Source organism: Protopterus annectens, chromosome 4.part1 (genome assembly GCF_019279795.1).
Source record: "Protopterus annectens isolate FY-2018-M chromosome 4.part1, PAN1.0, whole genome shotgun sequence".
In the NCBI taxonomy this organism is placed as follows: domain Eukaryota; kingdom Metazoa; phylum Chordata; order Ceratodontiformes; family Protopteridae; genus Protopterus; species Protopterus annectens.
The window spans coordinates 285,254,699-285,277,052 of NC_056734.1; the positions used below are offsets into that span (position 1 = coordinate 285,254,699).

Consider the following 22,354-nt stretch of genomic DNA (forward strand, 5'->3'; position numbering starts at 1 on the left):
CACGGTGAAACAACAAAGCGGTCAAGCGACTTCTTTCCCAGGGAAAAGATTAGCCGAACAGCCGCTTCGCTGTTTTGCCTGTTCCCTCTACATGTGTTGTCGAAAACGCATTCGACATAATGCATTTTCATTGTACTCATAGCAACCCATCTGTAACACATGTAATGTAATCAGTTGACCCTAATGCTTTGAGCACCAATCTTGCTAGGGGTGCTGGAATGAAAAGAACTTGCCTGACAAGTGTCTTCAATGTAAGAATTATTTTCTGAGGCAGAAAAGATAGACAATTGACTGTGTCTAGGTGAGCCCATATGAAGTCTGTTCCTTGAACCAGCTGAAGATGAGACTTGTGGATGTTGATGGTGATTCCCAGTGAGAGTGCCAGGTGAAGCAAATAATCTCTGGCTTTTATTAGTAGATGCCTGGTTGATGTGGTTGGTCTGGTTAGGAGCCAGTCATCTAAATACGGAAACACTCTGAATCCAAGCAGTCTCAAGTGAGATGCTGCCACTGCCATGCATTTGTTGAACACCCTGGGGTTTGTGGTGAGACTAAAGGGCAGGCCTCTGAACTGGTAATGACTGGTTCCCAGCCAGAAGCACAGATACCTTCAAAAATGCCTGTTCATTTTGCTGTGATAGTACACATTTTGAAGATCGACTGAGCACATCCATTCATCCTTCTGAAGAAGGGGCAGAATGTGCTGCACCAAGACCATTAAGAATTTGGAGTTCCTTACAAATTGGTTCAGATAACTTAAATCCAAAATTGGTTTCAGATCCCCTGCCTTTTTTTGCACTAAAAAGAACCTTGAGTAAATTCTGGATCCTGTTTGGTCTAGTGGGACCTCCTGGATCACTCTTTTGTCTAGCAACTTTGTAATTTCTTGAGCTGCTAGTTCCCTCTGATTGGGTGGAACATTGGGGAGACTTTTCTTTGGTTTTACTGGAATTTATAAAAAAAGGAATGGAATGGATATAATCCTTTGCACCCAAATGTCAATTGTGATGGCTAGCCAGGCATCTTGATGTAAGGATAAGCACTCCCCAAATGCCTCCAGAGAGGGACAGTTGGGCAACCTTTCAAGAATGCTGGAAGGACCTGTCTGAGAAATAATCTCAAGATCCTTGATGCTGTTGTTCTCTGCTGCATGGGTGACATCTACCATTATAATTACTTCCTTCACTGCCTCTGGGGGAAAAATCTCTGTGTGACTCCTGGAAAGGACCATGAAACTTCTTGAAACACATTTTCTTACCACCACGCTGGTTCCTTGAAAAGGGTCTCTGTGGGTAGAAAAGCAAATTCCAAAGGCAGACAAGGTCTTTCCATCTTGTTCACTTCAGGAGAGAATCTCTTTCACTACTGGCCCAAACAAGGATGATCCTTTAAAGGGAGCATTGATGAATGATGCCTTGAAGGGTGCCACAAAAATTGCACAACTGCATCTAGACATCTCTCCTTAGAGCTATACTTTAATCGGCCGCCCTTGAGGTACCTTCTGTGGCATGCAAAATCAACCTTATGGATGCATTTGTAATCCATTATAGGGTGGCTACTGGGACAGAATTAGAGTTCCTTTATAAAGTCCACTGTAGCCTGGTGACATGTGCCAGGTAGCTCAGTGATCGCAGTGCGAAAGTTGGTGAATCATAAACCCGCTTCCCAAACCTGCCCAAAGCCCTAGACTCTATGTTAGTGGGATGGCAAGTTGAGTTCTGTTCTCCAAGCTGCTTTTTGGTGGCTGATACAACAACCATGGCATCTATAGGAATCCTTTTCATCCAATATTGTCTATCTGCCAGGGCATTTATTATTTTATCCAGGCATTTTGGGATATGTTCTATGGAATTCTGTTCCTTCTAAGCCCTACAAGAGAGAAGATCTATAAGCGCATCTGCAGGGGGCTAACCCAAGATGTAGATGGGCCAGACCTTAACACTTCCAAAAACACTGATTCCTCCTGGGAATGGGTTTGGGAAGACCAACCACTTTCTGACAAAGGATCTCTAGGATGTCTCCAAATGCGACATTTTCTGGTGGAGATCTAGAGGCTCCTTCCCCCTCATCAAAGTTGGTGTCTTCTGTGAGGGATTCCTGTAAGGAAATCCAAGTGCTTCTCTTGCACGTTCTCTTATGAAGGATCTCCTCTGTGGGATGTTCCAGGGAGGTATAGGAAGAGATGGGGAGCTCCCTTGATGGAGCTTTTTGGAATCTCTCCTGGGCTGGCTCTCCCTGAGGTGTAGTATATAAAGGCTCAGACACAGGATCCAGAGAAGGAATAAGGTATGGACCCAAGAAGGGAGAGTCGATACTACTCTTGGTTGATAGAAGGCCCTCTTCACCACCTTGAAGACAGAGAGACCTGGAGAAGCCAAGGACAATCCCTCCAGAGCCAAGACTCCTGAAGCAGAAAATCCCTGAGTCTCCCCGATCCCCCACTCCAAGGGAGGACTTGGAGGTGAGTTATCAAGTGCTGAGGCTCCAAGAGGAAACAACAGCTCTGAAAACTTTGGAGTTGAAGTCAACCCCTTGGATTCAACATTGGCGCTTTGGCTCCAAGAACCGTCGTGCTCTAGCAGAGTCAGGTGCCAATCGGGTCAGGGAAGCAGTAAGAGTCAAAGCTGGAAGAACTTTCAGATTCAATGTATTGACTCCTGGAGCTTTCAAATCCCTAGGCTCGGAAATGGATGATCAGATCAGCGAAGGAGTAATGACAGGCAGAAATGCAGATCACTATCTCACAGATCCAGTTGGAGATGGAGCTGGCAAAATCTCCACTTGGATCTGGGTTCTGAGGAATTCCATCATCATCATCCTATCCACTCCACTTTGGAAAGACTACAGGAGGATCTAATGGAACAGGATGTGGAGAGTGGCCTGGAGGACATTTTATGAGTTTCTTGTAAGAAAAGGGACCTCAACCTTGGAGACACCAGTTTTAGAGAGATCCTGGGAACATGGGGCTGAGGGGGACAAAGCCATAGACCGTTATGGATCTGAAGGCTTTGGATCCAAAATTTTTGGAACCTTTTTAGGAGGTTCTGAGGAAGATGACTGTGGAAGAGTCCAGGACATTTTAGGAGTTTCTTGTAAGAAAGGAGACCTCAGCCTTGGAGACACCAATTCTAGGGAGATACTGGGAACATGAAGCCAAGGGGACAGAGCCATAGACCGTTTCGGATCTGAAGACTTTGGATCCAAAATTTATGGAACCTTTTTAGGAGGTTCTGAGGAAGATGACTGTGGAGGAGTCGAGGCAGGACAGCACTTACGGTGCTTCCTGGGCTCCTTGGATTTCTGAGAGGGGGTTTGAGACACTGAAGAAGTAACTGAGGAGGAAGCTGAATCAGGGAGGAGACCTTTTAATATAAGTTTGTTCCTCCGATCACCAATCACTGATAACTCTCGCATTAAAAGCTGCACGAATATCACAAGGAGTATCTAAATGTGCTAATCCTAAACAATAAACACACTCCCTGTGGGCGTCAGAACTGGGGATCTTAAGCCCACAGGAAGTGCTTTTTTTTAAATCCAGTAGGTTCACCAGCCAAACTGGAAAAAAAAAAGCCTGTGTAAATGACGAGACAAGAAAAGGAAAGAAAGACTACCAACAATGATAGTTAAAAAAAATATACCTACAGGTATAAAAGGGGAAAGAACAGACTACCAACAATGGTAAAACAAAAAAATTACCAAAAAGGTTTGGTAGTGATAATTAGGGTAAGGAGGGAATAAACAGACAGACAGACAGATAGATAGATAGATAGATAGATAGATAGATAGATAGATAGATGCATACACACACATACACATATATTATACATGAATAGAAATATTTAAAATATAATAATCAAAAAATACACTCTCACCCCAAAGAAGCTCGAAAAGTCGCAGTCCTGACAGTCTTAATGAGTGGCAAATGAGATCTGGGGTATTGTGATCGTCAGCTGCAGTGTGGGTAAGGGAGGAGCTCAAGATTCAAATCCTAGAATATGTAAAAAGTGGCCAAGTCAGATCTGATGGTCAGATCCAAACCCATTTGTTGAGGAATAATAAAAATGACAATATCAGATCACGATATCTCTATGCAATGTAAACAGATACCACTCTGTACCAAATTCAAAAGGCATTCATACCCTCTGAAGAAGTAGCTCTGAGCATCACTTTAGGAGCAAAGAATACAATCCTGACTTCCCAGAATTTTTTTTTCAATCATCAAATTGTATATTCAGTCCTGACTTCCCAGTATTTTTTTCAATCATCAAATTGTATATAAACACAGAAATGCTACCGGTCTTGAAGTATTTAATGATAAATTTCTCACTTATATTCTTGCTGGACCATAGTGTAAATGCTTCATCTGTACTAGAAAATTGTTATTCACTATTATGATATTTGCACTCACAGTCAGCAACAGTCACTCTGTAGAATGACTCATTAGCATTTGCGGCAAACCACAGAGACAGCCCACCAAAATGCTCTGTTTCTTCATGGTGAAGCTTGGTGGTAGGGCTGTCTCAGAATCAGAAATGGTTACTGTGAGGTGTAACACAGGTATACAACTTATGGTAACCTTTCTGAATATGCCCCATTGGCCTTCTAACATATAAAATTTCTCTGTTGATGATCACTATGTCTTTAGGTAAAGTTATGCTATTTCTATATGTATACATACACACAATACAACTGCATATGTAAATGGATGTATTATTATTCTACATTTTCTAGTTCACAGGTTATATTTTTAATCCACAAAGATGCCAGACTACAAGTTTTACAGTGTGACCTTATGAATCTGTTTTGCTTTATCACTTTTAGGTATTCACATGTCTATAAAATAGATTTCAAGTGGGCCTTAATAGCTTAAGCCAATGAAATTGTGTATTTTTCTATGTGGGTGTCTTTTACCAGGAATTAATAAGACACTGCTATGTTTTATGCTTATGGTATGTTTTTTTCTGTAACACATTTCTCAGCTTCTTCATCTTTGAGTCAGTGTGCTTAATATGTGCCACTATATTTAAACTGTATGCTACATCACATAACATCACACTGCATCTCTGTTTTGTAACAAGAAAACTGTGCAACTCATCCATGCTTATTATCAGATAACCTGTTTTTTTAATGCATTGTCTGCCTTTAAACTTATCAAGGCTTAGTTCACTTACGTACCCTGTAAACTAATGAAATGTTAAACTTCTTATTCATTTTCACAGGCTCACCTGATTGAAATGTAGCTGAAAAAATCTTACATATTGTCTGCCTTGACAGGGGCGTGGGGGGATCTGAGTAATATGTAGGGAAGTGTAAGTGCTTGGTGAAGAATGTCCTTTCCTACAAGTGCACTTAATAAGCACACTGAAGCAAACAGAATACAAAGTTACTAAAAAGAAATGCAATGACAAAATGTATTACACAGGGACATACATGTACACTGTTTCCACTGGACTGTTAAAATGTATCCTCTTGTTGTGGTTAATAAGGACTTAATCTCCATGTACTGTGGAGTGGATGACTCTTCTGAGAAATTATGAATTTTTAATTTAAAATGTGTTAAATCAATTACATTTTTGTTTTGCTTCTCAGTTAAATTTCTTTTAACACATTTACAGGCTTCAATCATGCTGATATATCAATAGCATTCATCTGTATTACTTCTGTGCTGTACGATAAGGCACACTGGTGCTCCAGAACCATGTTACAGGGCCTCTAATCATAGGTGCAGCCCTAATGGTGGCAAGGTGGCAACATGCCTCACCAAACTGTGGCATGACTAAGCCAGCTAGACACTAAGTATATCACAGAAATAAAATACAATTTACTGTTTTAGAAAATGGACTAAACTTAGTGCCATGACTAATGCAAAACTCATATAAATGTCTATAAGACTATACTAGGCTTTTTGAGTAGGCAGTGGTGGTGCTGCTGTAGCGTTGTCGCCTCACAGTTAGACGTTGCCCGTTCAATTCTCAGAGCGTCTTCTGTGCGGCGACATGCATGAATGGGCTTTCCTTCGTCGAAGGCCCATTCGGTGCGTTAGGCCTGGCAAGCCAGCACGTAAAAATCTACTGCCAATCATTAGCAGACCAGAGTTCCGCTGTGGCGACCCCTAACCGGGAAAAGCCGAAAGACACAACAAAAATATAAGATAAAACAACTTTTTCAGAAAACGGGCCAACGCGAACAAAAGACTGTTTAAAAAGTGTGCATTTGAACTTTTTACAACATCAAAATAGGAAGGCGATACCTCCATGAATTCTACTACAAAATGCTATTGTATAGTATGTTCTACAGGAGGACAGAATGTTATGGAATTCTGTTTACATTGGACCTGAATGCCAGGTAGGATGCCCAATATTAAGAAATATGCTAACAAGGTTCTTGGATGAAAAGACCCTAGGGATGCAAAAGGGTCTAAAGCTGTAACGCTGGGTACAGCAAGTATTAATGCAGATATGCAGAAGGAGACAAGTGCTTCACAAAACATTAGCAAGTAAACCATATCAATAACCTGCAAAGCAATACCATGTAGCCTGTTTTCTACAATGCAGTAACTTAAGTGGAAGATGTATTCATAGTGAAATAATGGGTGTTATAGCAAAACTGAAAAGAAATGTCTTGAGTATGACAAGAGTATCTTTTTTTTGCTGTCTTGTGAGTCATAAGAACAACAAAAAGTACAACGTTCTTGAACCAATTGTATTGTACATCATGAAAAATACGTAAGTATGCTATGTGTAAATTTGTAAGAAAGTATTCTGTTCTTATTGTGTAAGTTATACATACAAGGCTTTATCTACCATAACTTAAGAAAGCAGGCTGGTCATGCATTTGAATAGTTCATAAACCATAACTAAGATGAACTGAACTATTTTTTTGTTTACTTACACTGAATTATCTTTAAGTTATAACAGCACACATCCATCATGTTTTAAGTCACTAAAATTACCTTATGAATTTTATTCCATGTATGGTCTTTATCAATCCTATTGCCTTTCAGTGCATCCATAGCATCAGCCATTAGAGCTTGCAGCTATAACAGAAGAGAAAAACTATCAGCTTGAAATTCATGCACAGTGTTTTTAAGATGTAGAGTAAAAAACGTACAGTTGTATAAGTAAACTTACTACAATAGTGGATGTTTGAATGTCACTGCTGCAGTAGTCTTAGCTATATTGATTAGATCCTGCCAAGGATATACCAGCCAGGCAACTTCCAAAGCTTCAGGGCACCTTCCACACTCCCAAACTGTCAGGCAGATCATGAAGACAAGTTTGGGCACCAAGCCCTTCACAGCCTTCCTGCCAGTGGTGACTGGGAGGCTGATATGGTTCTCAGAAAATTCCCATTCTCTGGAACAGGGTCCCCATCTATGTGTAGCAGAATTCATAGGCTTATAGGGGTATACTACGCTGATGACCACAAGGGCTCTTATAAGCCTAGCTATACAACCTAAATGTGACCCACAAACTTTATTTATATAGGGGTGATTTACTGACTCCTGTGCCAATCAGAGACATAGGCACCAGACCACGGATGAATTTCTGATTACTGATCCATTGTTACAAGATGGGCTTAAATAGGGATGGGGATGAACTCTGCGTCATATGGATGGGGAGCCTGTACCAGTGAATGAGAATTATCTGAGAAACTTATATGTCTCTCCAACATGTCCTATTTATGTTGTAAGCAAATTTAGTTCTTTTAATCTAGTAGGTCTGATGCTGTTTGCTTTGTGAATGTGCAAAAGGTTCATCAAAACAAAGTTCAGGGATGCCCTGTATGCCTGGCAAAAATCACCTCTCAGAAGTCTGTATGATACCGAGTAAAGAGACAAGGCTTTCAGGTGATCAGCGTAAGACATTGTATTTACTCCCTGTATTCTTTATGTAAGGAACTACTGTGGTCATTCCAGGTGCTGCACATGTCTAGTCAGGTACATACCAAAGGGGGTGTTATACTCTATGATGGTTCTGTGGAAGGCTGAGCACAGTGATACGATGACCTCTCTGAACCTAGATGACATGCTCTTGCTTATAAGTTCAACAACATAGAGGGATTTTTTTTTACTACCTTGGACACATTTCTCAAAGTCTAGGTTACTATCTATATGAGTTCCCAAATCCCTGACTAGTAAATCAATTTTTAATGGTGTTTTATTGATGATGCAGTTACCTGGGGTGGCCAACTTCCCAGAAAGTGCTATACTGCATTTTTTGGTACTGAGTGAGTTTTTACCAATGGTTTAGTCACCAAGCATCTGTCTGTGTCAGACTTTCTTGAAGGGTGTTCTCATCTTGAAGGGATTCAATGACTGCTCCTAGTTTGCAATCATCTGCGAACTTGGTTAGCCTGAGACCTTTGACATTGGCTTTGATACACGAGAAGTATATGCTAAAGAGAAGCGGACCTAGGACAGAGCCTTGTGGGACTTCACTGGTAACTGGCCTCTTTGTGGAGATGGCCTTACCTCTTCTAACCTCCTGGGTTCTATCAGTGAGACAGTTAGCTATCCAGTGAGTTATAAAGGGGTCTATACCTAGTTCTGTAAGTTTGTTGACAATGCCTGAGTGGGATATTGTATTGAATGCTTTAGCCAGATTATAGGTAGGCAGTATGCACCGTTTTCCCCTCATCCATTGCCTTACTAACCTTTTCAAAGAAAATCCACCAGATTCAGTGAGCATAAAAAATAAATCCACCAACACTGAACAGTTGATAATCTGATGATGCCAAGGTTTGTTAACCATGGCGAAAGCGCTTAGTTGTTCGGTGCAAATGAGATTGTTTGTGCATTTTGGAGCATTAAACCGTTATTGACTATTCACTGTTGATGGATTTATTTTTTATTTTCAAACAGTTTTGGTGTAGGGTCATTGACCCATCTGTGTTGAGATTCAGTGAGCATTTTGACAAAGCAAAACTAGGATGGATCCAGTGTCTGGAGGGCACCTATGGCCTTATTGATAATTTCCATGATAATTCTTCCCATGGGATTGCAAATACGACTAGTCAGACTAATGGGTCTGTAGTTTCCAGGATCTGATGAAGGTCCACCCTTATGAAGGGGGATAACCGTCGCAGTCGTCCATTCATGTGGCCCAAAGCCTGTTTTAAGACTACAGTTAAATAATGACTCCAGGGGTCCTGATAAGGCATATTTTAGACTATTCAGGTGACATCCTAGAATGTTATGTTATCAGATCCCATTGAGGCTATGTTCTTGGCTTTAGCGAGTGCAGCCCAGTACATGCTCCATAGCTATAGTTGGAGGGTTTATGTTTGAGGGTATTTTTTTGGGAGGGGAGCTGTGGGTGAGAGGAGGGTAAAGTTGGAATTGAATTTGTCCACTAACATGTTCACTATATCGCCAGGCTCAGTGAATGTGGCACCAATAACCACCAGTTCAGCACATTGCTGTGTGCTGCCCTTGGGGTTTCTGACATAACTGAAGAAGGCCTTATGGTTTTCTTTCACCTGGGAGGCTATCTTAACCTAAAGTTTGCTTTTCTTCACGTAGTTACCCCTCTTATTTTGCCTATTTAGTTAGATGAGAGACTTTTTATCTTTATGGGGATTGTCCTTCACATAGGTTTTAACATCGTGGGAGGCCAATGTGGAACACAGATCTTAGCAATGTGTGGCAATAGTCAAAATGTGGAATACCCTGTTTTTGGCAAAGCAAGAAGAGAAGAGGTACCATTTCTCTGGGGCCTGGTTGAAGTGGGCTTTCTGCCAAAAGTGAATGCTGTACATCTGAAAAATTCAATAAAAAACACACACTTGATTCAAATGATATAAGCCATACAAATTACTCCATTCATATATACTCATGTATATTTTTGTTTGCATATCCTTTCCTTCTTTTTTTCAATGAATTGTCCATCCTCATTTTCCAAATAAAAATACAGCAGTAGCAAGCAAGTAGCTTATAGAAACATTGGAACCACAAAGAATTACTGAAAATAATGAAATTCTGATCACACACAGATGGGATCACCCGCTACCAAATGAAATATATACACATAACTGTTACAGTGTCCTGCATACTCAAAAACATAAAACAAATAAGCAGTTTTGGCAAACATCAAGGATCAAAGTAATACTAATTTCATGGACTTAATCAGATTCCTACCTTAACTTAAGAATGGGTGTCCATTACCATCAAGACAGTAAAATATTAAATATTTAGAGACATTAAGAAAAAGGAGATCTACAGAACTCCATTTCACAAACAATAAATGCATTTACACCCTGCTTTCAACAACAAGGAAAGTATTTATTTTGTTTACTCACAGCATCTTACTGCTGCCCCAAGGACCACCACACTTTTAAACATGCTTTCAGTTAGCATCATTCTACAAAAAAAAAAAGAGTTGCTAGCCATTGTATGAAATGTTTCAGTTTAATTGACGATACCTTTACAAATATTGTAAGAAATGTTCGGCAAAACACATTGTTTGGCACAGTGAAGTACTCACTAACTCCCTTTCTCCAGTTTGCACATGATTTACCTTATCTCAGAAAAAATGACTGTGTTGCTTTCTCCAGTAATAATCTGAACAACTTTTTTTACCACCTGATTATTCTAGGGTCATGGATAAAAAAAAACATCCTGAAGAATCAATCACATCCAGTCTACACCACAAAATTCAGTAACAACATTCCACCTGCTCAAATTGGTCAAGAAGATTAAAAAATAAAATCACACACAGCCCTTTTGAAAAATGCAACCAGAACCACAATGGATCTACAGCTCAGATCAGGTCAGACAGTACAGTACCCTGGCTGCTGCAATATATGGATGATGGTGCTGAAAAAGTTCCAAAAGGTCCAGCTGGTTGTTTTAGCTTGCTATCCTTCCCCATGGCGATGATCAAAACAGAACTTCATCTTCGTTCATTGAAAAGACACATCTGCTAATCCAAAACTGCAAGGCAAGTACTCTTCTGCTCCCTGCTATACCCTTTTTGAAGATATTGCAGTGGCATGAAAACTGTAGTGGCAAACAATTGGATGACATTGTGTGCCTCCTCACTGGCTCCCTTTGCATTCAGAGAGGCTCTTATACTGTGATGCCAATAGGCTGTAATTGCAGTATATGAGCGAATCAAAAACTGCAAAGTGGAGCCATCACTGTTCAATGTGGAACAGTAGTCTTGGGCAATACTAAATGCAGAGCATTCTGCACAATCTGCAGCACCTGGCAGCTAAGATCCTTCCAGGCTTTTGCCATAATGTTCTCCTTTTGTTGTATAAAGTGTTTAATTTGGGATACCACCAGGGCAGTTTGTTTCTGGGGTTAGTCCTGCATTTACTTCTATTAGGGACAGCAGTCTCTATGCAGCCATTGACATAATGGTATAGAGTTTTTTTTTTCAAAACAGGTTTATTGTTTTAACATATAAGAGAAATATCATAACAATTTTATACAAGTAATTAAAAATAGGTATTATTATAATATTCAACAAAACAACTAAAGTATTTACAAAGACATCCACTACAATCAGATCAATTAATTAAACTAAAATACCATGCTATTGAAATTAAAATTTTTTTAACAAATTTTGTAAATTATCCCATACAATAAAATAAGATGTTTTTCTATTTGTTCTAGTCCTAATTGTGTTTATTTCCATATGGCACACTATATTCATAACATTTTTAAATTCATTGAATGAAGGAGGTGTATCTGAAATCCAATTTCTAGTTATTATTTTCCTAGCCACTGCTAGAATAGACCATAACAAGGGAAGCTTAACCTTTTTAACACTTTGAGGTACAGGTGTGTTGAATAATATAAGAGATTTAGAAATAATGAAATTATCTGTAAAAAGAGCCTGCAAAAATTCATTAAATGACTTCCAGTATTCTTTCAATTTTATACAGTCATAAAACATATGAGCCCAGTCAGCATTAATTTCTACATTACATCTCTTACATAGATTATCTTTATTATTTATTTTATTCATCATCAAAGGTGTATAAAAAGATTATGTAAAAATGTCCATGTATAAAGTCTCCAGACAATGGAAGACTTAGTTCTATAAGCAGATTCCAATATATATTGTTTATCTTGTTGATTTGGTGGGTCCCCATTAATAGAAGTGAAATAATTCCAGTATGAATCTACACTGTAAAAAGTTTCTTGTCTGATAACTTTATGTATGTATGAAAGTTTACCTTTATCAGAAACTTTATGTTGTAAATTTAATATCAAGTAATCAATCAGTGTTGGAATAGATTCTTTAACAGTTATAGACATTAAATCTATTTTATTAATGAGATGTTGTCTAAAGGTCTGAACCTCTAACCAGCAAGTTTCTCTTAGATCAAATTCTTGTTTTAAGAAATCTAGATTTTTAACTTTATTATCAGATATCAACTGATACCAGTACTTTAGATCATTATCTATAGCTAAATGAGTTCCTTCAGAAGTAGATGACAAAAGCATACCCTGAGTATACATTATAGGAAATACAATAAAATTCCATTCCCTATACTTAGGGTGCATGAATATAAAGTTACGATAACTAATAATAATATTTAATGGGTAACAAACCATATGTTTAGGTGTAATAGGTGAAGTACAAAATTCCTTTAGTAACCATAACATGGAGTTATTTACAATCATATTTTTATGTGTTAAGGAGATTTTCATGAAGTGTATACTAATTAGCTCCCAATAATATTTCCATTTTGTGACATATGACTGATCTATTAATAAAGTAATAACTTTTACAATAGAAGAGATAGTATATAAATTAAAGTCTGGAAAAGAAATACCCCTTGAGACCAGCTATTAGTATGTTTCTTTAATGCAATCCTAGGTCTATTAGGTGCCCATAAGAAATTTAACATTAGTGTGTTCAGTTTCTTGATAATTATTTTTGTAGGTGGAAGTATTATTGATTGTATTAAGTATAAAATCTTGGGGAATATTATCATTTTAATAATTGTAAGTCTCTCCTCCATAGTAAAAACATATTATTCCAGGTATTAAAAAGATTTTGTATATTAAGAAAACAGGTATTATAATTATTATATATAATAGATTTAATATCTTTAGATAGTATTATACCTAAATAAGTTATCTGACCTGAATTGGGTACATATTTAGTAAAATCACTAATGAGAATATTTTTTCGTGTATATATAGGTAGTATTTTAGTTTTTCTTCATTGAATATTAAACCAGAAATACTTTTAAAATTCATCATGTTATCAAACAGAGACTGTATAGAAGAATTAGATCCTGCTGATGTAATTAGAACATCATCTGCAAAAAGTTGAATTTTGGATGTTGTATTTTCATCTATTTCAAAACCCTCTATGTCAGTACTGTTTCTGATCAAATTAGCCCAAGGCTCCATTACTAAAGTGAATAATAGTGGAGAAAGTGGACATCCTTGTTTTGTACCTTTAAGAATGGGTATTTTTTGTGAAACATATGTTCCTACCTTAATATAAGCCAACGTTCCTTTGTATAAATGTTCAATTAGATTTACAAATGCATCCGAGAAGTTTGTGCACTTCATTAAAGTAAACAGATAGTCCCAACTTACTGAATCAAATGCTGAACCTATATCAAGACTAATAAGTGTTAAATCTTTCTTTTTCCTATTTGCAAAATCTATTAATGTTAAAGTTCTTCTTATATTATCAAAAGTATTTCTATTTACAATGAAGCCTGTCTGATCTATATCTATAATGCCGGGAATGATTGTCTTCAATCTATCAGCAAAGATATTCATAAACATTTTATAATCAACATTAAGTAATGAGATGGGCCAATATGAAGAACATCTAGTTGGATCTTTATTAGGTTTTAAAATTGGCGAAATAAATGTATATTGCCAAGATGGGGGGGGGGTTATTAACTCAGTTTGGGCCAAAATAAAAACCTTATGTATTAATGAATATGTATTTTTAGAAAGGATTTTATATATCTCTGGTATAATACCATCATTACCCGATGCTTTGTTTGATTTAAGCTTATTTATTTGTGTAATAACTTCTGTATATGAAATACTCTTGTCCAATAGTTTAATCTGTTGTTTATTAAGCTTTTATTCATATTTGTGGTTATAAACTCCTTTATTTTATCTTTAGGTTCCATGTTAATATTATTATGGTTAATTTTGTGAAAGTGATTTCTAAATTCATCTAGTATTTCTGGTATACTAGAGACAGTCTTCTTTTCCTTAGAGAAAATATTTCTTTGATATGGTTTTGTTTATTCAACCTTTTTGTTTTATTTTTAAGTCTATGTAAGTATTTGAGGCTTATTGAATAAGACAAAACTTGTATTTCTCTAAAGTTATTTTAACTTTATGAGTTAAAATTTCTTTGTATTTCTCATTTAGTTTGTTTATTTCTTCAATAACTTTCTTGTCCATAATATTTTCTTTATTATTATGTTTATAAGAGTCTAATTTACTTTGAATATCTAACAATTCCTTATCCCAATATTTCCTTTTATTATTATACCATCTGATACTTTGTCCATATAGATATGATTTTAAGGCATCCCAAACATAAACAATGGAGACTTCAGGAGTGTTATTTATGTCTAAAAAATGTTTTACTTCTGAAAGTATATATTCTTTATAGTCTTTTAGTTGAGTTAAGTATGCTGGTATCCTTTTGATCTGAACATTATGAGTATTTTTATCATGAATTCAAAACAATTGAATTATGATCAGATATAGGACATGAAATGATTTTGGAATTAATTAAATCTGTTACCATCTGGTTAGAAATAAAGACCCTATCTATTTTTGAATAAGTTTTGTATCTGTTAGAAAAAAAGGTGTATGGTAATGATTTTGAATCTATCTGATTATTAATATCATTCAAATGATAAGAATTAGCAAAATCCTTTAAATGTTTTGCATTAGATGTAATTCTTCTCTTTCCTATAGTGGTAGTATCACTTTCATGTAGTATACAATTAAAGTCACCAGCTAAAATAATATCTCCTATAGAGAATGATATGATCTCATCAAGATGATGTTTCACTGTATTAATACCAATTCCAGGTATCCAATATACATTAATTAAAGTGTAAGTCTTCCCATTAATTTGTACTGTAACCATACAAAACATTCCTTTGTCATCCTGATAAGACTTAATGGTTTTAGGAATGGGCATACTTTTATTCCATAAAATAGCCACTCCTCTTTTTTTCTGAGTGTGCTCTGAACTAACCAATACTGTATATTTGTTTGTGGCTAGTTTATCAATATCTTTTTTCAAGAGATGGGTTTCTTGTAGGAAGACTAAGTTGGCCTTATGTAAATTAATGTATCTTATTAGGCTTGCCCTTTTACATGGATTATTCAATCCATTAATGTTTAAAGAAATTCCTTTTAAAGATGTCATTTGGCATTTTTAAAACTTAAGAATCTTATGATCAAAATAACAAATAACAAGATAAGTAATGTTACATCTCCTCCTTTAGGTGTACCTTTAAATATAGCTGTATTTATTGAATCTCTTATGGGATTTCGTATAGGATTCAATTTTGTTTGTAGTGACAATGAATGTACAAAATATATTGTGGATGTCAAAATTATATACAAATAACAATGAACAAGTGAAAATAATGTAAGGATTAAACCTTGCATCCAGCCTGGAGTTATAAACTCCAACTTAGAGTAGTATTTACCACTCAAGTTAACCCCTACCCTAAGCAGCAGTACGTCAGCTACCACCTTATCAATTTAATACTAGTTATATTTAACTGAAGTTAACAGTTTTCAATTCAATTATCTAGCAAGACAAGACTACACATTTGGTAAAACAGCATCATATAAACTAAAATAAACTTTTTTTTTTTTTTTTTAAAAACTGTTCATACTACTATATACATCCATGTAATATAAAACACTTGTATTCAAATAGCATTCAAATAATCTTGATGTTAGAAATCAAGAGGAGAGAAAAATAAGTTCTAACATTCATTTAAATCAAAAACTTTGGCTAATATGATTCAGACATTACATATATTAGGATGCATCTATTTTCTGTCATGTAAATACAGTTAACAGCTTCCAAAAAAACCTTGAATTGCTTGTATATGAGCATTTACTCAAACTCATTATTGCCAATAGAATAAAATATTGTATTCATAGAAATTGTTATAAATCATACTTCATAGTTAAGCAGATTCTCAGAAACATTTATATACATATCTACATACACACACATACACACACACACACACACACACACATATATATATATATATATATATATATATATATATACATACATACACATACACACACATATACACATATACATATATATATATATATATATATATATATATATATACATATACACATACACATATATACACACACACACACACACACACACACACATACACACACACACACACACACACACACACACACACACACACACACACACACACACACATACACACACACACACACACACATATATATATATATATATATATATATATGATCTCACTGAGTTGTATCTTTACTGAACACCATCTTACATTGCTGTCCCTTCAATAAATCTGTCTGCTTTATACAAAATAATGCACAGCAAACACATTTTAGTAACCAGATTTTACAAACATGCTATACTACTGCTTTAAAATATATCACATGACAATTTCTTCCAGTATAGAGTTATAAAATTATTTATGCTTGTCAATCAGATGAATTAAATGAGTTATAATAATGTATATGTTTGGGACATAGGTTTTTAACACATATTATTAATCTGCTATTCCTGTATCTGTGATTTGTCAGTGTGATATCTAGGTCAAAGGTGAGACCAGCTGCTTTCAGCTTCTCTGTGAGAATTCTGAGAGTTGAAGCTTTTGAAGTAGCTCATGGACACTGTGCATGAGACAGCCCACATCCCAGATTGTCTCTCTTAACATTTTGGCGGAAACTTATTAAAACTAGTGACAAACATTCATTTAGCAGTGTAAATGCATCTAAACATGACAAAACCTTCACAATGCATTCTACAGGTTATTACAGACTCTATATAAGTGAAATCAAGCCCAAAATTATTAATAAGTAACAAAACTCAACATTTTTGTCCCAACTCAACTCCTATGCAAATCTTATTATTTACTGTGTCTATATGATCAAAAGTATTTCTATATATTAATAAAGAAAAGAAAAGAGAGTAGAAAGTAAAAGGGTGTAAGGCAGAAATAAAAAAATGTAAGAGAAAGCTATAAGAAGTATATACAATAGAATATTACTTACTGTTTATATTAATAGAGTTAAAAATGAAACATATTATTTACTATTATTTAGTTCTAATTATTATTAGTTAAAGCATGACAGATTATTTACAAACAAGCATAAGCAGTGTAATCAAGAAAGTATAATTAGGAATAGCATTTGAAGAACATATAAACTTTTAAAGGAAAAAAAAATGTATCAAATTACTGACCTTATTTTTCCTCTTCAGAAAGAGAAACAAGTTAAATCACAGCTTGCCATTAAATCTCCAGATATTTTGACTAGTTATGAAACAAAACATTTCTTTGCACACAGAGAATAACTTTGATTAAATCTTTTTCAAAATATTTGTTGTTTCTTGGAAATGCAGGAACTATATTTAAAAAGATTAATAATAAAATAAAATGATGAGAGAGAAAAAAACATAGTATAAATCATTTGTTTTTTAGTCTCTTCTTCTTCTCTGAAGTCTTCCACGAAGTTTCAGTTGCCAGTCTCTTTAACGAAGGACTAGCCCATTCCATTTCTTCTATTTTTCCAAAATCTTATTTTTTTGATAAACAGTAAAGCAGAGTCTAAGTCATCGAAAATTTTAGGACCATCAGGAAGGAAGATTTTAAGCTTGGCAGGAAACAGAAGGTATGTTTTAAACTGTGCTTTTTTAAGCTCCCTTATTAGTAGCAGAAAAACTTTTCTTTTAGCTAATACCATGGAAGAATAGTCATTGTCAAAATGCACAGTTGTTTCATTAATCTTAACAGGAGCTTTAGCCCAAACAGATTTAAGAACCATCTCTTTATCAAAAGATGATAGAAATCTAACTATAACTGATCTAGGATAGTTTTTGTTAGAGTTAGTATTAGCTATAGATCTATGTGCTCTTTCGATACCAAAAGAGAATGCTTCTGGTAAATCTAAAGTTTTAGGGAGCCATGTTGTTATAAAAGAAGTAATATTGTTACCTTCAATATTTTCTGGCAGTCCAAAAATCCTAATGTTATTAGCCTAGATCTATTTTCCAGGTCATCCAGCTTTGTTTGTAAATGTTTATTTTGTTTCAGCAGAAACTCAATGTTGATTTCCTCTTCTTGTATTCTATTTTCCATGTCATTCACAGCTTCTTCTATGCCTGTCATCTGGATCTTCTGTTGTTGCAGGTCCATATGTAACAAGTCTATTTGTTTTGTAGTTTTTCTATGAAAGTGTCTATTTTAGTATCCATTTTATCCATCTTAGCAGTAAGTTGCTGGACTATAATTATCAGAGACTGAAGTTCTTTCTTGATGCTGGAGTCTTGAGAATTTGTCTTACTGGAACTCATTTCAGACTGATAAACTGACAGGAAAATTTCCAAAGTAATTTCTGACAGGAATATTATTAAAATTTCCTTTCTTTTTTAGATATAGTTCAAGAACTATATAAAACAAACATATTTAGAAAGAAAATTACTTCAAAAATTAATTTTTTAAGTAATTAATTCCTGTCAATGTAATGAAATTGGTGGAGCTGAAGAAATCTGCTGCTATCCTGTGTTCATCCTTGGCCACACCCATGGTATAGAGTTTTTGAGAGCAGTTCAGCATAGGCTGCTGTGTTCTCAGAGTTTGGAAGGGCATTAAATTTTGACAAACCATCACTTAATAAAAGGTAATTTGCCTTGGAACAGTTCCTAAGGTTTACTGGTTTTAACAGGATTAAGGAGTTGATTTTGATTTTGACGGAGACACCTTTACCAGAGAGGACGAGATATTGGGGGGGGGGTCAGCATTCTCCCATATTTGTGAGTATGAGGTCCAGTATGTTGGAGCCTCGAGTGGGTGTATTCACTATTTGGTCAAGGGTGTTTGTATTTACGAAGTCCAGGAATCTCTGTGCCTGTAGATTTGAGGCCATGTAGGATTCCCAATCTATAAAGGAGTAATTAAAGTCTCCCATGTGAAGGGTGTTAGGTTGGATGTTAAGTGTTTCCAGTAGGTCCAAGCATGTGTTGTGAGTTTCTTTGGACATGGAGGGTGACCTACAGCTGGCTATGATATAATACAGGATTTTGTCTATGGTGATCTGCACACGAAGGAACTCCAGCACATCATCCTGTTTGAGCACCCTAGAGGTATGCTTGTTACTGATGTATATTGAAACACCACCACCTTTAATCCTTGTCTGTACAGCTACTGGTTTAAAGGTGTGCAAGGCACCAAAACCGTGCACTGCCAGGGTACTCTCTGCCACTTTAAACCATACCTCAGTAACTGCACAGACCACTGTATTCTCGAGTGTGAGCAAGGCTTGCATGGATTGTATTTTTTTTTTTTTTATTTAGGTTACTGGCATTGAGCAGTAACACCATGAAGTTCAGTTAAATTAATTTTGCTATGTCAGTAGGTTTGGCAATTTGGCATTGCCTAAAAAATGCACTATGGAGGTGGATAAAGTTTTACCCAGTATTCAATGCCTAGAGGGGAAAGGTGCAGACCATCCTTGGCAAAACAACATGGTCTGTTAACCATTTCCTCCCAAACTGACAAATGCTGGATCCCCTTAGAATGACACCAGAAAGACAGCCAGTTGTTGAAATCAATCATTTTTTGCTCATGTTGTGGCAACATTCTTGGTGATGCTCAATGCTAGGCTCATACCAGCCTGAGACACATAGCCGGAAAGCTCCATAATGTTTCTCTTCATATAGTCTAGGGAGGTGCATCTCAGGTCATTTACACCTACATGGACAATGATGGAATCATACTGGTACCTGTGGCATAATGAACTGAGTGTGTGCATGATTTGGTGGATCCTGGCTCCACATAAGCAACTAACAATTATCTTCTCCTTGTTCAGCCTGGCTAGAGGGACATCAGTATACCTTACTATGACCAGAGTCTTAGGAAGTGTGATTGCTTGTCTTAGGGCTTAGAGTTTGGGGCTCCACTGGAAGTGACAGCATGTGTGGTATTAGGTGGTGTTTTTATTCTGAGTGCGTTTGGACTTGATGAGGCATAGCTTTGACAAAGGGCATTCTAGGCGATCTTTGTTGTTCAGGAAGATTGCTTTTAAGTGCCTCAGCATACAATAATCAATTTATGTGTGTTGTGTGCTATGGGAGACAGGTGTTACAGCATAGTTCCAACAACCTGATATGTACTTGAATGCAAGAGTTTAGCCTCCAGTGTCATTGTGTAAGTACACCTCTCACATACCGTGCCTGCTTTTTTAAGGTTTAAGTGTTTGTTGGCAAACATGAGACAATTGCTACATTTTCTCAAGATGCCCATATCCACCAAGCTGGCTATACAGAATTTAGGAAATTGCATACCCATGCTGTGCTATCCTTTGATTGTTGAGCTACAACGGAGCTATTAAGGGTGCTTTATTGGGGCAGATTATGCTAAACTGTACTAGATTCTACTAACTTTAATTTTTGCACAATACTAAATTTTACTAAATCTGCAGGTATTGCCACTTGATGCCCAACTAGTTGCTCTAAGCTTGTCTGTGCACAAGGCATTTGCTGTATATTGCTGCTTTACTGGATGCAGTTTTATGGACCATTCTACAATGAAAATTTGCTTTCTAGATGTTTGTTACTGTACAAGGGACTGCTAATCCATGCAAAAGTTTAACATTTATAGCTGCACAGAAATCCCCCCAGAAAACTATTGCGCCCTCTGACCAATAAAACATTACAAGTTCTTTTATGTATTCCCCCTCTTAGATTCACCAGCCAAACACCTCCTGCCCTAAGAAAAATAAATTCAGTCCTACTAAAGCAAAAACACAGTAGGAGTCCCACAAGTGCAACAGCTAGTTAGAAATCCCTTGCTGAAGGTGATTTCAAGACAGTCTTACAATAGTAACAGCTAGAAGAACTGCATTTTTTACAAAGAAATGCTGTGTAAAGCACATATAAAAGCAGAAAACAGTAGCTATCATTCAAAACAACATGTAAGTGCAATTTAGCAATCAAAAGTACGTAACTTTGCCTGGATGGCACTGGATACAAGTAAAACACTTCTGGAATGTGGGTTAGGACTCCAAGCTTTGCTGAGCTCTAGGAAAATCAGCAGGAGGCAATATGTATTACAGGAGGTTTTATCAAGCTTAATACTGGATTGCTGTGTGGGCAGTCAGTATTATGGATCTATGGAAAACAATGAGTGGAAAGAGTAAGAGTACACAGATTGTTTAAACAGCAGCAATGAAGGGGGAGTGGGGTTCTTCCCTAACCCTATTTAAGCGCAACTTGCACCAATGGATGGTCAATCAGAAATTCACCCCTTGTCTGGCACCTATGCCTCTGATAGACAGAGGCAGTCAGTAAATCACCTGTTATATAAATCAAATTTGAGTGTCACATTTGTTTTGCATGGCTAGACTTATAAGGGCTCTAGTGGTCATTACCCTAGTTTACAACACAGCTATGAACAACAGTACTAAGTAAAGTGTTTGCTTGCCTTATAGGCTTTGTTCTTGGGGGACCATTGAGTGTAGGCTTGTGTGTGTAGTGTTAGATTTTACTTCTGGTGTGTGATTTAGTGACTGCTGAGGATTGGTGTTGTCAGTTGGCAGATTAGAAGGTCTGAGATTTGGGAAGATTTCTTTTAAGTGCCTCAGCATAAGAAGATCTATGTGTGTGTGGTGAGTGGTATGTGTGAAGGATGTAGTTTTACTGTTTTATTAGATTTCCTTTGTTCTGTGGGAATCCTGCTTGCTTGCTATGTCTGTTTTGCTTTTCAATGCAAGTGAAGGGAGCACTGAATCCCTTGGCAAACTCAGAGGAGAGCTAAAAAATCTTGAGAGATTTCCTTGAATCAGCTTGCTTATCTCATTACACCTTTTAATGACCTCTGCAGCAGAAGGTACAAAAACGAGTTCTCTATCCAAGGGAGAATTCAAAATGTCTGCGAGGTTTTGAGACTGTAGCTTGGCAAACCTCCTCATAACAATTCCGGTCGCAGTGGCTCTGGGTGGCATAAGTACATTTATATATGCATATTAAACTGTGAGTAGTCACTTAAGACACATATGAAACCAAGTTGCACAAAGCAAATTTCTCCTCTCAAGATGAAACAGATGCCAAAATATTCTTCATAGTCTCACAAGAGGTAAGCA

At 36.5% G+C, this 22,354-nt stretch overlaps 1 protein-coding gene across 1 annotated transcript in view; it reads right to left on the minus strand.

Annotated features, from left to right (window-relative positions):
• The window catches only part of SPATA16 (spermatogenesis associated 16), a 2,543,770-nt gene that overhangs the window by 194,436 nt on the left and 2,326,980 nt on the right, over positions 1 to 22,354 (minus strand). Inside the window, exon 10 of the mRNA XM_044070135.1 lies at positions 6,953 to 7,036. Within this exon, the coding sequence (XP_043926070.1) occupies positions 6,953 to 7,036 (84 nt within the window). The remainder of the gene's footprint in view (positions 1 to 6,952; positions 7,037 to 22,354) is intronic.